This window comes from Glycine soja, chromosome 17 (assembly GCF_004193775.1).
Source record: "Glycine soja cultivar W05 chromosome 17, ASM419377v2, whole genome shotgun sequence".
NCBI lineage: Eukaryota > Viridiplantae > Streptophyta > Magnoliopsida > Fabales > Fabaceae > Glycine > Glycine soja.
Genome location: NC_041018.1, coordinates 1552886 through 1568650, shown reverse-complemented (window position 1 = coordinate 1568650; position 15765 = coordinate 1552886). Strand labels below are relative to the sequence as shown.

The following is a 15765-nucleotide window of genomic DNA, read 5'->3' as shown; positions in this document are numbered from 1 at the left end:
TGGGAGTACATTTTGCGTGTGTGGTGAAAATTGAAGTACCTGCAGTAAGCACGCGAATTATATTTTATTTGTGTATCGTAGCATTCTCATTCTCACATCAGATCTGAGTGCATAGGCGGCGGTAATTTGGTTCCTCCTTATTCAGCAATCTGTTTGGTAATTGGTCACAGTCTCTGCTTAAATATTAATTCTTCTTTCTTTCTTTCTATTACTAAAAATATATTCTCCACGTGAATTTATAGATAGAGAGAGCTTGTTGATGTTTGAACGTTGTTGGCGATGAGGTGTTGGGTAGCAGTAGCAGTTGCAGTAACAGCGTTGATTATTACAGGAGGAGGTAGAGGTTGTGCGCCTCATCGGATTCTTGTGGATACAGATGTTGACACTGACGATTTCTTTGCTCTTCTCTACCTCTTGAAGCTCAACACTTCACAATTTCAATTGGAGGTAAGCCATGCCAATTGCCAATTGCCAATTGCCAATCCTTCAATCAATTAATTCAATATTAACCAATAATACTGTTCTTTCATCTCTTTCTCTCCTCCTCCTTCCTATTAATTTATTATTGTGAATCATTGCTTAGACTTTGAATCTGGTTTAATAGATTTTTAAAAAAATGAAATAAGTTTTTTGTAAGGTACAATTAATTTATACATAAGATAATTTATAGATTTTTTTTAAAAATAATTTCTCTGTTTTTTTATTACTTTATATATAATCTAATTTTAGTTTATAAAAAAGTTCTTTTAATTTCATTAGATAAATTTATACAAAATACAAACTTTATCTCGACTGAGTGAGCTGTGTATTTTAATATTATTAATTACTTCCCAACCAATACAATTGTTCTCTAGCAAATTAAATTGACAAGTTTTTCTTTATTTCTTTCGTTTTTTTTTATCATAAAAGCAATAATAAAAACAAAAGGTGTGTCTTCCCAGTTGTCAATACTCCTCCGTGTGGGCTTGTGTCTCCACGTGCAATGGAAGTCATACATCCCACAAATTGTGGACAAGGAATTACCGAATTACTGCAAATTTTTGGAAATTTAAAATTATAGATAACTCAAATCTTGACATATATTTGTTGGAAATTTAATTAATTTTTTCAGAGATATTGTAACTTATATTATAAATTTTGTAGTTAATTTTATACAACGTAAGCAACATATTTTGGATGAGTTTTAACGAAAAATTAAAAGAAAAATATAAGCGGAAAGCGAAAAAGGTAATATAATATAATGATAGATAAAGGAGAGTAAAAGAGAAAAGCACTCCAACAAAGAAAGATAAAAAGAGATGAAAAGGTAATTAAAAAGTAAGAGACTTTTCTTTTAAAAAAAAAGGTTAAAAAGTTGTAGCCATTAAACCCTAATCTATATATATTAGAAAAATTTATACATAATTTTATCACACGTCACTTTGTTGCTCATTTTCTTTTTCACTAAAAAATTAATGGTGTTTTGGTTATTTTGGTGGAAATATTAGATATTTTGAATGGAAGAGTTTGTTTCTTCCGGGCTGGTTGTGTACCTACCTAGCTAGTTATTAAATTTGGTAACTTGTCTGTACCTAGTTATTAAAAAAAATATGCACAAATTCCTATTTATTTGTTAGAAAATTATTTAAAAAGTGATATACTAAAATATAAAAAGTTATAAATTTGAAGTAAAAGAAAGAAACATTGAGAGTTGAGAGGAAGTATCACGGTAAAATATAGATTTATTGGTTTGGAATTTGGATATTTTATGGTACGTAATAAACCATTTCCGAGTTTGTTTATTAACTAGTTATGGCCACATGCATGTTTGTTCAGGGCATCAGCATCAGTGCAAATGCTTGGACGAGTGCTGGTCATGCTGTTAATCAAATATATGATCTACTTTACATGATGGGTCGAGATGACGTTGCCGTTGGAGTTGGAGGCGAGGGTGGAATACTACAAAATGGTACTATACTCCCTAACGTCGGTGGATATCTTCCAATAATAGAACAGGTATCTATATTCTTGTCCTAAATTATGTAACTTATCTCCAGAGATCTAATTGTTATTAGAATTTATAATGATTGAGAATAAAAATATTAAAAAAAAAGGTTAAATTATTTCGTTCATGATTCTTACTTTGAAAGTGATTTTTGTAGTTATTATAATTTATAGTTTAAAAGTGTTTTTAGTCCTTATAATTTACATTTTAATTATTTTTTAATTTTTGTAATTTAAAAATTATAAAAATTAAAAAAGGTAAAAATCATAAAACTATAAGAATTAAAAAAATTACTTTCAAAATTACATAAACTGAAAGAGAATTAAAATGTAAATTATAAGGACTAAAAAGATTATTTTCAAACTATAAAAATTAAAAAGGAAAAAAATCACAAAACTATAAGAATCAAATGAAGAATTTAACCAAAAAGAAATATAATAATTATAGATTAATAAATTTAAATTAATAAATAAAACATATTAGAAAAAATATTTAATGATATTAATGTGTGAATTGATTACTGAATCAGGGAATGACAACAGTAGGTGGTTGCAGATACAGGCGGGCCATTCCTGTTGGTCTTGGAGGGCGCTTAGACATCGATGCCAATTATGGCATCAGGAAAGCTTTCCTACCACAGGTACACAGTACAAATATAATTATAATACTGATATATGACCTACTAATTAAGGCAGTGTCTCAAGTTAGTTTGCAAGTTAAATTAACTGAGATAAGTATTTTATGACTAATTTTAACTTTTACCCTTTACAAGAAATGAATTTTCTGTTAAAATAAGCTTTTTTCCATTACCTTGTTATTAATTGCAAGCTTCCCATTTCGTTTACATAACTTTTTCTGTTTAGCTTTATAATTGTACTCTTTTAATATTTTATTGACCTTGAATTCTCTATAGAAGCTTGCTTGTAATTCACTTCATTCATTTGTTTTAATTGTCTATAGCCTAATTACTTACACTCATTTGCTTGCTAAAAATTTATGATGAAAATAGGGAACTAGGAAATACACTCCACTACAGCAGCCAACTGCACAGGAAGTGTTGATTGAAAAAATATCTGCAGGTCCAATAACTCTGCTTGTGATTGGAGCGCATACAAACATTGCAATTTTCCTAATGAATAATCCACACCTAAAGAAAAATGTGGAACATATTTATATAATGGGCGGCGGTGTAAGATCAAGCAACCCAACAGGTTGTTGCCCCAAAAATGCTTCATCTACCTGCGTGCCAAGGCAGTGTGGTGACCGTGGCAATATGTTCACAGATTATAATACTAACCCTTATGCAGAATTTAATATATTTGGAGACCCTTTTGCAGCATACCAGGTCAGACATACATTTCGATATGCATAAAACCAAATCCTTGCTTCAAAAGTAAATTATTAACACACCTTATTAGTTGGTAATCAGATAATTGTGCTATTTTTTTTCTCCAACTTTTTGAGGACATTTTCATTTACTTTTATATATATGATTTTTTTTTAATTTCATTAAATTTAAGATATTGCAAATTGTAAATTGTACATTTATTGTTCTATTTATTGATATTACTTAAGTAATAAATTTCATTTGAAATATCTAACTATATAATAATGCTTACTTTATCCTTGATATCTGCATTCAACTTGGCACCTGTTTATTTGTGTATATTCACGTAGGGGTGGGAATAGGCTAGGTCGGCCTACAAGGGCCTACGACCTGACCTATATAAAGTCTGGCCTGGCTTGACCTATTTAATTAAAAGGTTAGGCTCAGGCTTTTTTAAAAGTCTATTAAATTAAACAGGCCAGGTTTAGACTTATTAAAAAGCCTTATAAGAAGCCTGATAGGGTGACACATATATATATATATATATATATATATATATATATATATATATATATATTATTTTTTGGATACAATTAATATTATTTTTTAAAAAAACTAGCAGATTTCATTCCTATAATTAAGTAAAATTTTAATTACAAGGTGTGAGTTTCTTTATATTTCTTATTATTTTTATTAGTTTTCTTATTAGGTTTCCTTTATTCTAGAGCAAATAAAAATCATATCCTATCATATCCTACATTTTTATACAAAAATCATATCCTATCATATCCTATTACGTTTCTATACAAAAATCATATCCTATCATATCCTCCTATCTTATAGTGGATATGGAGGAGCTAATAATAAATCACGTTACTCTTATGCACCGATTCTGTTCAAATAGAATGGAGATGTAGGCTTTATTTTTTTATTGTAATAATTAATATGTTGGTTTGGTAGACTTGGATGATACTACCTCAAGTATGAGGTTTTCTTTTGTTTTAGATTATTTTATATCATTTGGTGATTTTTGTTTATATTATTAATATATTTTTAGGACCACCAACTAAATTAACGTTAGATTAAAAATTAAGGCAAATTATATATTAAGGCCTTGTTTAGCCTATTATAGAAGTAGAAGGTGTGTTATTTTATTTTTTTTGGTAAAAATAACTAGGAATATTAAAGATTTAATGTGAAGAAGATTTTTAAATAGGCTACCAGGCCAGACTAGGCTTTTAAAAAGGTCAAGCCGAGCCAAAATAAAAGTCTTTGATAGGCTATAAGCCATGCTCAGGCCTCAAAAATTAATCATAGACTAGGCTCAGGCCTTTTAAAGCCTGGCCTGACCTATTCTCACCCCTATATTTACGGAATTAGTTTTTTTTTATAAATAATTTGAATTTTGAAACACGTTTTAAAAATTTATAATAATTAATTTTTTTTAAAAAAACTCAAATTATTTCAACATGTTTTTAAAAGGTTAGTAAAGTAGCATTTGAAAAAAAGTATTATAAAATTTTTATTTATTTTTAAGTTTATTCAAATACACCTTGAATCAGACAAAAAAATATGTTCATCACAAAAAATAAATATATCCTGATTTTCAGGTGATCCATTCTGGAATTCCTATCACCCTTGTTCCTCTTGATGCAACAAACACAATCCCCATCAACGAACAATTCTTTGATGCATTTGAAAAGAGTCAAGACACATATGAGGCACAGTACATTTTCAAATCCTTGAAAATGGCCCGTGATACTTGGTTTGACAACGAATTCTATTCGGTAATTAATTTCTTTATGAATTTATTTATGCATATTAATTATTTTCTGTTAATAACAATTTAAAATCCACTTTGTTTGATAAGTTACAAAGTAACTAATATTCATAATAACTCATTGGTGGCAGAGTTATTTTATGTGGGACTCTTTCGCAGCTGGTATAGCCGTCTCAATCATGAGTAAGCCCAACAACCAAAAAGGTGAAAATGAATTTGCAGAAATGGAATATATGAACATAACTGTAATCACTTCAAACAAACCATATGGGGTATCTGATGGCTCCAACCCTTTCTTTGATGGCCGAAGAGTTCCTAAATTCAATCTAGAAAAAGGTGGGGTGCATAGTGGCCATGTTCAACAAGGACTTAGAGATCCACTTTGCTTTGTGAATAATGGGAAAGGGAAATGTCAGGTAATTGCTAATTACTTTCCCAACTTTAATTTGTTACGTACACATTCACACCAACATATAGTAAATGTTAACGTGCTATGCATGTACTGCAACATGTTCTATAGGATGGTTACACAGCAGAGGTGAGTGGTCCAGACTCAGTGAGGGTACTTGTTGCCACAAAAGCAAAGCCTAACAAGGATGTTGGGAGCTCACTTGACAGAGAATATTTCATAAGCTTCTTGAATGTATGTTTACTTTTTCAGTATGTTGTTATTCAAACTTCTTGAAGATTAATCCCTTGTACTTTTTTTCTTTATATATATATATATGGCATAAAATGAGCATTTATGTGATAAGTACACTAGAAAATTTGTAAGTGATAAATGTATATGAATCTGACCTTTTGTCTTTTGTCGGGAAAAAAGGTTCTGAAGCATCCACAAAATACTGGGAGGTTCAACTTCACCACACAGTTTCCTTACTACAAAGAAGTAACTTACAAGCCAGATTTTGAAAATAAAACACCGGGGAAACCTGTTGTGTTTGATATGGACATGAGTGCAGGCGATTTTCTGGCTCTATTTTACCTCCTAAAAGTGCCTGTTCAAGTAATCGACCTTAAGGTAATCTTACTTTTCTTTTTTTATTGTTTTATTGATTTACTTGTTGTTCTACATTAAGTCCAATATAGAAACCAAGATAGGAAAGGTACCCAAATGAAAAACTTTTATTGATTTTACACTTTACCTCAATCAGGAAACTTTATACTTTTTAATTTGGGCACTTTAGTTACTTACCACCTTACACTTGACAATCCAAGTTTTATTAAACATACAGCACCTTTAATTCGGGTTCCTTGTACCTTTCACTTTAGGCAATCATTGTGAGCCCTACTGGATGGACTAATTCAGCAACAATAGATGTCATCTATGACTTACTACACATGATGGGTCGTGACGATATCCCAGTTGGTCTAGGAGATGTTTTTGCAATGAACCAGTCAGATCCAATATTCCCACCTGTTGGAGAATGCAAGTATGTAAAAGCCATTCCCCATGGAAGTGGGGGGTTACTGGACTCTGACACTCTTTATGGTCTTGCTCGTGATCTACCGCGCAGTCCAAGAAGGTGATTTTCAGTTACTTTTATGGCTTATTATTATTAAAATCGTGTAAGCTATTCAGAAATGAATTAGACTGGGATTATCTCATAATGAAATTGAAACTATCCACTAGATAAATCTAAAATGCACCACGCCATGTTGGTACACAAAATCTGATAAAAAAATCAACGACTTAGCATCTGTATACGAGTGTTGTTGGTTTAGAACTGTAGAAGTGTTTCCTACCATGAGAACAGATTCATATGCAAAGAAAGTGGCATGAAGACGGAAAAATGTGAAAGAATTATTTCTCTTGAATAGTAGTAGTATTATAATAATATTTCAATTTGTGAAAAGTAACTCTTTTAACTTTATCACTAATAATTGCTACTTATACTTTGTAAAGTATTCCATGCATTCTGTAACTTAGACACCTTGTAACAAGGCTATATATTGGCTTGGTTGCGCTTAAAAATTTCCAGTATTTGTAACCAGCAATTGACAAACACATTATGAACCATTTCAGGTATACAGCAGAGAACTCTGTGAAGTTTGGGGCTCCTCGGGATACAGATCACCCTGAGCTCAGACAACCATTAGCCATGGAAGTTTGGAACTCTGTATTGCAAAGAACTAAACCAAGGTCTAAGATTACAGTATTGACTAATGGACCCTTGACTAATCTGGCAAAGGTTGTATCGGTGAAAAACATACGCTCAAGAATTCAGGTGAGTTATAGTATATCCGCAAGAACAATAATTAAGCTGCTATGTGTGAGGCTTAATTGAGAGTAACCCCAGAAAAAATTTCTAGTCATTTTGGTAAAATTAGCCAAAAGGACACACTTAATTCTGCACTTAAAATTTTGCCTGCAGATGATTAAAATATGCATATTTTACTGATAGCATGGAATAACAATTCCAAATGTTGCAGGAGGTATATGTAGTGGGGGGACACATAAGCAGCAATGTCAATGACAAAGGAGATATCTTTTCAGTTCCTTCGAACCAATATGCAGAATTCAATATGTTCCTGGATCCTTTAGCAGCCAAGATAGTGTTTGAATCAGAAGTTAACATCACACTCATCCCACTCAACACACAGCGCAGAGTAAGATCATTTTCAACCATTATAGGCGAGTTGCGTAGAACACCAAGAACACCCGAGGCTGTATTTTCTGAGCGTCTGCTGTCAAGGCTATACCGTTTAAAGCAAACCCATAACAGATATCAGCATATGGTATGAGTTCCTGTCCACAGCTATTATTTCTTTTTCCCTTGCTTTAAGTCCTCTTTCACATCTTAACTTCAATAGTTATTCTTAAACTTAACTATAACTTGTGACACAAAAAAGGAAAATAACCAACTTTAGAATAATATTAATTAAGAAATTGCATTAGGCAGAACTAGATTAGGATTTCTGCTTTGTTTCTATTATTTAATGGCCTTTGTGTTTGCAGGACACATTCTTGGGGGAAATTCTAGGCGCAGTTGTCTTGGCTGAGAGCCATTCAGGTCTTAATCCAAAATTTGAGGCGAAGGCAGTTAAAGTTTTGGCTGATGGCAATGAATCAAGTGATGGAAAAACTGTGGTAGATGAGAAAGGTGGAAAACTAATGAGAATTTTAAGCAGTGTGGATGCAAAGGCTTATCATAGTTTGTATGCAAAAAAGCTTGGCGATGAGAACCAATCAGCTAAGATAGGCAGCTTTGAGGAACAGCGGAGAAAATGGAGTCATCCTCACATTATAAATTAGAGATCACTTCACTTAGAATGTGATTCATGAATCATTACTCAATTTATGATCCCTTTCATCATCCCGACACTTTATTAGAGCAAGGTTTTCACGTATTCTGGTTGATTCTACTTTTTACATCAATAGCCATTATTTATGGTTTCCACGACTATTTTGTTTTGTTAGTATTAATACTATAAATTATCATCTAAAATGAAATATCCGACGGAGTAATTTCATTGTATTGAAGAAACATTGTTTATTGAAACTTAAAATATTTTCTCAAATGACTGTCATATCTTTCCCCTTCAATTTAGAATTCTAGAGCTGATAAATATATTTAATATTTGACGTTTGATCTCCGAGCATATATACCAATTGTGAAATAACTTGTATAACTTTAAAAATAACCTTTTTTTTTGGAAAAAATAACTTATGTATAAGTTAAAATAATTTTATGGAAAAATTAAATAAGAGAACTTGCATAAATTAATTTATGCATAAGTTAAATTTAGTTTATAGAAAAACCTAATTTCATTCTTTTTAACTTTTCCTTCAATAAACTACGTACTCAAATGATTAAATTTTTCATTTGCTATAGTGTCTAACTTCCCTAAGAGTATATTTTGGCAAATTATTTTAGTTAACTTAACAATTTATTTAATTAGCTAATAAGTATATTTACCAAAAATAAATTATTTAATAAACAGTTTTATCTTATTAATTTATTCCATTTATCCGTGCACTACTTTATGTAATGTTTAAGTTCATAATTTATGACTTTATTTTTTCCCTCAACATTTTAATAAAATTATTTACTCATTTTTTCCAATAATAGTATACTAGTTATGTTTTTTTTTATAAAAATGCTCTTTAACAGTATACTATTTATTTTAGCTATTATATTATTTATTTTAAATTAATAAAAATATTTCTTTTTAAAAATAAAAGTTTGAAATTAATTAAAAATATAAAATTATAACTACTCAAAATATTTTTTATCTATCAAATAGATCTTTTGTTTTATTTTTTAATAATTTAAAATTAATTTTATTCTTATTTCAAATAATTCATAGATCCACTGACCTAAATTGTTTCAACTCAATCAATAATTTCGAATTCAGGTCCATATATGCAGCTACATTTAATATTAAATAAACGAGAAAAGTTTATCATCTGTAATAATTTTAACTAAAAATACATGTGATTTTAAAAATAATAAATCATGTATTCCTCCATTAGGTGTCACTGTGTCATACACGGTAATACCACCGGACACTGGTTTGATTTTGTGAAGCATCATATCTTTTACAGATTCCCCTTTATCTTTGAACTCGAATTTAAAAGAATTTTCTGTTGTCCCTCCCCAGTTTCATATTCCAAAATAAAGTGATTTTATATCTTCACAACACAATCTTCAACCACTATATTTTTTAACCGATGAATTCATGCCAATTAATGACTTATGGTACATTTCCACGTAATGACAACAATGTCACTAGTCTTGGATCTAGCCCCACCGAAACACTTTGCCTGGTCTGGTCTTGCATCACTCACAAGTCTTATAAAAATCACCAACCTTATCCCACTATTATTGTTGAAACTATTTTTAACTTGGCTATATCAATTTAAGGGTTTTAATAAGGTTTATTTTGCTATCCCTAAAGAGTAATCATATTTGTAACGTGCGTTTTCGAAGTTGAAGACTCAAAGAACACAAGTCTTTCCGTGGGAGCGGCTGCTAGTTTAAAATGTGACAACCAAAGGTGTGAATCAGAGATGAAGGAAAGCCATGACTTACACACAGATTTGAAACGGACAAGAGATTTCACCGGCAACCTTAGTAAGATTTGAATGACCAGATCCTGTGGCAGAATCACAGTCTTCTGCATTCTTTGACTGTATCTCTTCATTTTAGGACACTTGATTATCATGTAGCATAATTCTTATATATATATAGAGAGAGAGAGAGGAGTAGAAGACACGATCACTATTGTTCCTTCTCGAGTACTCTTCTCATGCTTTTTTTATTTTTTATTCTTGACTACTTTTCTTGTCTGATCCATCCATCCTTTCATGGAGCGGTGGAGATTTGATCGGGTCAATTGATGGGATTGGTGAATGTGTGCTCTTATGAAACCGTGAAGATTAGGTCAAAATAAGATCTACGAATTGTGGGTTGATCCAACGGTTCAAGATGCAAGTGAGTGTTACTAACAAAGTGTTATGTAAAATCAATTATGTCATCATGCAAAATCGATTATAGGTATAAGTGTTGTCACTTCTCTAGTACTTTTCTGATGCATTTTTATTGTTGACTACTCTTCTTGTCAGACCCATTCATCCCTTCGTGAAGCGGTGGAAATTGGGTCAGGACAATTAATGAGAAAAGTGAATGTGTGTTTTTGTGAAACGGTAGAAATTGGGTTGTGCAATAAGGTCGATAGTATACATAAAGGAGTAGAAGATATTTGTTTACTGTTGATTACTCATCTCATTTAATCCGCCCATCCTTTCATGGAGCAATGGAGATTGGGTCGAGATAATGAATGTGTGTTTTTATGAAACGGTGGAGATTGGATCAATGTGATTAACGATAAAAAGTAGAAGACGCAACCACATTTGTCCCTTCTCTGCCATTTTTCTCATGCTACTCGATGCATATCATAGGATATAGAGGGTTAGGCTGAAAATGTCCGCATTATATTAAGGGTGCTACTGTTGACCCCTACATAATTAATTGCTTTTGGTTCTTACAAAACTTTAAAATAACTGGAAAAGATCAATTCAAATGCTCCAGCACTCTTCCCCCCTGCACACTTCTTCTCCTTATCTCGTGTTAAGTATATAACCGAAACACAATTTTATAGTAATTTTTATTGAAATACACAACAAAATTATATTTTTATTGTATTTTTATTTTTTTATGATTTTTTTATTAATTATAAATGCAAGTTATTTTTTTTAAAATAATTAAATTAATTATGATATATTTATCATTTTTAATAGCACTCAATATTTTTTAATTAAAATTAAATTAATTGGATACAAGTTACCATTTATAAAGGTAATTAAATTAATTATTATAAGAAATGTGATTTCATTGTGTTAAGAGAAGTGCTAAAAAATATAAAAACGAAAACATGATTTTGGTGTAATAAAGCGGGTAAAAAATTGTATAACGACGGAATCATGATTTCATTGTGTATTTTATTCAATAGAATCATAATTCCGTGAGAAGGATAATTCTAAAAAAAAAAAAATTCTCAACCTTTTGATAGGAGCTAAGAGTGATTTGCATGGGATCAATAATAACTCATTTATATTAAAGCTTATAAAATGAGACTCCAACCAAATAAAAGCTCAATTTATACAAGTGTATAGGGCTAAACCCAAGTCAAGACATGATCAAATCGAGTTAAAAGATCCAAAATTAATTAATGTTCAAAATTAAAGTTGAAGCCTACATTTCAATAGTGAGGTTTATTAGACTAAGCCCAAGTTAAGACATGATGAAATCGAGCTAAAAGGTTCAAAACTAATTAATGCTAAAAATTAAAGTTGAAGCCTACATTTCATTGGGCAAGTTTAACTTGCGTCAATCATCGATCCATCTTAGCCCATCTTGTCACCTCTAGTAAAAATTGAATGGAGACGGTAAAGAGTGAAGACCAAGAAGGAAGTAGAGAGAAGGATGAAAAAATGATCAAAATGAACAAAACATCTAAAAATTTAAAGCTAGAAAAACTTTTTTTTATTTACAAATGAGATAAAATGATTTTGAAATTTATTTAAAAACTATTTCAAATCCATTTTATTTAAACTGGTTTTGTTTTGTTTAAGTTTAGAAATAAAAAAATTGGAATAGCCGCTCCAAAAAGTAAGCTTGTAACTGCATTTACCATTACTTGCCACTTAATTTGTAAACATTTTTGCCTGGTGTTGAAAAATACTCCTCTTATTAGTTTCACATTGTAAAGTGAATTACATTTTCTGTTTTTTTAAACATACAAATAGTCATTGCAAATAACTTCCAATTATTATAAGAAATTGAGATAATAAAAAATTAATTTGTATTTGTTATATCGTTTTATACATAGAAAATAACCATAACCATTATAATAATGCAGAATTACTTTACAGTCCAAGAAAAAATAATCAAGAACTAGTTGAAATTTGAAACCCGTGGCAGAGATAACATGTAGTATCTTGGGAAGCATTCAGTAAAATTTCTAACACGACTTGCAGCTTTTCCTACAATAGCCAGGAACGTCTGAAGATCCAATCATATACTCAGGATTTTTAGTGCATTCTCCAAGTGAAGCCCATCTCTCACAGCTTACATGATGATCAGAACAATCACCTCCAGCTCCCACAGTCTTATCAAACGAGTCTACATGAATCCACTTCGTTGCGGACCATTTCTCACCTTCGATTACAGGGCATCCAGCATGGAGACTGCTAGTGTCTGGGGTAGCATTTGTGTGAAGACTGAAGAAAAGAAGTGCGTCCCCTCTATGCGGTTTCACTATACAATGCCACGCAAGAAGAGGAGAACAACAACTTAGCACAAATTGAATGGCAGAAAACATGACATGAAAGTATGATGCAGAGGAAAACCCATAAAAGTAATTACTGATCCAGTTGCTCACCTGCTATTCCTTTCTTGGCACATTCAGAAAGATCACTACTTGTTTCAGTACCTCTGCGACGTGGAGGTTCCTGTAAGCAAAACGAAAATTCAGAAGCAAAATTAGATATTGGTAATAAAAGATAGACACAGAACAAGAAGAAACTAGAGAAGAGGATCTTGAGAATATCATATGGACAAAAGATTGTATCTCACTCACAACCAAAAAATGAATATGTGCAGTGCCAGTGTGCATAATATGTACTTCTACATGTATAGTTAAACCATATACTCCCTGTCCGAGTATCCAGCCAAGGGTTCCCTTAGTCAAACACACAAAACTTTTATCTCCAATTTTTTTTGTTCAGTTTCTAAGGTTTCCATTATTTTGTGTCAGAAATAGAGCATAATATATCAGCATATAGTCAAAATATGAGCAAAAAATCATATGGAAAACAGAATCACTCAATAATTCTGATAAAATATAATATAACAACACTAAATGAACCCAGCTGGACACTAGGGCATTCGATGAAGGAAAGTACATCTTGACAAACTATGACATGATCTTTCAAAGATACACTTCATTTTCTGAGAAAGGCATGCATCAATTACTACTGATTTACTATACAAACCTCGGCAGAAGGGAACACAGTTTCACCACCTTTGGTTACATTAGTGAGATACATGAGAACAGTCGCAATGCGATGTCCACCCCGAGCAATGTTAACTTTATCAGTGAAGTAATCATAATGCGGGTCATATTTCTGGCCATGCTCATACCTCAGTACTTGTATATCTTCCCCATTTTCTGAAATTCAATCACAAAATATAACAAGGACACTGATTAGTGCTTGTTTGTACATATATACACACTTGTGTGTGTTTATAAAAGAATGTGGACCATTTTCATCATTCAACTGGTCATACAGATACACGTTATCAAGGGTATATTAATCTTCTGATCCTGAAATAATGCATCACTTTCAATGTGGATCATCTATTTTAATTTTCTTAATTAAATCATAACAGATTTTTTTTTCTTTTTTTACCAGTTCATCGAATATTGCTAACTTTCTCATTCAGATGAACAACTGAGCGTAGTCATGATTACTTGATTATAATAGAGCAATCTACTTTTTATCTATTACTTCCCTTTTATTAACGAACTTCCTTTTAAAGCCAAGGAAGGCAATTACAAGAACAGCAAGTGATGAATGATGATCACAGAAAATCGTGAAATTTATTTTCATATATTGTGATTTCCCCACACAGGATCATGAGAAATCAAACATTATAGAACTAGAGAAAGCTAATAAACACCAAGTAGTATAATGATCGACTACCAATCGACTAGCAAACAGTGAAAAAGAAAACGCATCTGGAGTAGGAGGAAAGAAAACATTAGTTCATACCAACTTCACAAGAATATCATGATGATTTTCTATATACGGAGTAGTACCTTTTGGAAGAAAGGTCCATGACGAAATCTTGTCCTCAATACCAGAAATAATAGGATCCTATAGATTAAAAAAAAACTCAATAAAAGAAATAATGAAGAATGAACAATTAATTCACAAACAGAGAAAGATAGAGAGGAAAAGACCTTGTTCTTGGAAATGAACATTCCAGAGCTTGTTCGAACATCACTTAACTGGCTCTCTCCAGAGAGATTATCCGCTACGGCAGATCTCTTAAGCTCCGATTTGGCCTAAAGCAACAACCGTAAGTTAAGTTGCTTAACAGAAACAGCCTCATAGTTTTTGCATAGAGGTAGAGATGACTGAATACTCACTAAAGAGATCAAGTGGTCGCATTCCAAATCCGTGAGGAAACCTTCATAAACGAAAGCTCTGCATATATAATAAGGATTTGAAGTTAAAATATGGAATCAGAGAGAAAGAGTGCAAAAGAGAAGAGAGGTTACTACCTTGGCTTCCAGGAAATCTGTTTGACCTTGGAAGGGTTGACGATGGAGCTAGCGGAACCCGCGTAGGAGCCCCACACTTGATGGCATTTCGAGATCAGCAGAAGGAATAGTAGAAACCAAACCCTACTACTCATTTCAGATTCCGATTCCGATTCCGATTGGAACTTGAATTTTCCCGGAAAAATTATTATTCTCTTCTCTTTCTCTTTCTACTCCAAATCCAGGTTGCCGAGCGGGAGGTTGCTTTTTGTTTTCTTACTTTTCTGTGGGACCAGGTTGCTTAACTTAATTTCTTTAATCATTGTCATTAATTTTGAGTAATCATATTCGTATGTACCAAAATATCTACCTCATGTTTTTCAGTTTATTTGATAAACTTGGTTCATAACATATAAAATATATGTGGTTAATTGTATCTGTGGTTAGTTATTATTAAATGTGATTGTCTAATTGAACCGAAAATGAGTTAATTGATTCCATTTTCAATAATGACTAATAAAAATCATACATTTATCTTATTCTAAATTCTGTCATTAATAGAGTAATTATCACATTTAATATATATTAATTTTTTTCATTTTTTTACAAAATCCTTAATTTCTCTCGCATTATTTATTTGTAAAACCTAAAACCTTATAATTATACATACAATATATATTATATATTTTCCTTTATCATACACACCCTATATTATTTTTTATTTATTTTACAACTTATATTTTTATACTTTTAATTAAAAGCTATACTCTATCTATAATATTTTTAATTCACAATTATATTCTTTATCTTCTCTAAAAAAATATAATACTCTTTATCTATAATTTTTAATTAACAATTATAATAAAAATGTTGGAAAAAGATTTAAAAGTATTATACTTT

At 31.2% G+C, this 15765-nt stretch overlaps 2 protein-coding genes across 2 annotated transcripts; one reads left to right on the top strand and one right to left on the bottom strand.

Moving 5' to 3' along the window:
- The first annotated feature begins 5 nt into the window (after positions 1 to 5).
- On the top strand, positions 6 to 8613 carry LOC114393882. The gene is made up of 13 exons (XM_028355360.1): positions 6 to 156; positions 243 to 447; positions 1816 to 1995; positions 2514 to 2624; positions 2994 to 3329; positions 4922 to 5098; positions 5223 to 5507; positions 5612 to 5734; positions 5915 to 6112; positions 6364 to 6617; positions 7118 to 7319; positions 7525 to 7830; positions 8051 to 8613. The coding sequence occupies exons 2-13, from the start codon at positions 280 to 282 to the stop codon at positions 8345 to 8347; spliced, it is 2637 nt and encodes an 878-aa protein (XP_028211161.1). The 5' UTR covers positions 6 to 156; positions 243 to 279; the 3' UTR covers positions 8348 to 8613.
- Positions 8614 to 12363: 3750 nt separating this feature from the next.
- On the bottom strand, positions 12364 to 15138 carry LOC114393286 (probable prolyl 4-hydroxylase 4). The gene is made up of 7 exons (XM_028354564.1): positions 14887 to 15138; positions 14752 to 14809; positions 14563 to 14667; positions 14419 to 14476; positions 13592 to 13767; positions 12979 to 13048; positions 12364 to 12854 (listed from the first exon to the last, which is right to left on the bottom strand). The coding sequence occupies exons 1-7, from the start codon at positions 15018 to 15020 to the stop codon at positions 12559 to 12561; spliced, it is 897 nt and encodes a 298-aa protein (XP_028210365.1). The 5' UTR covers positions 15021 to 15138; the 3' UTR covers positions 12364 to 12558.
- Positions 15139 to 15765: the final 627 nt, after the last annotated feature.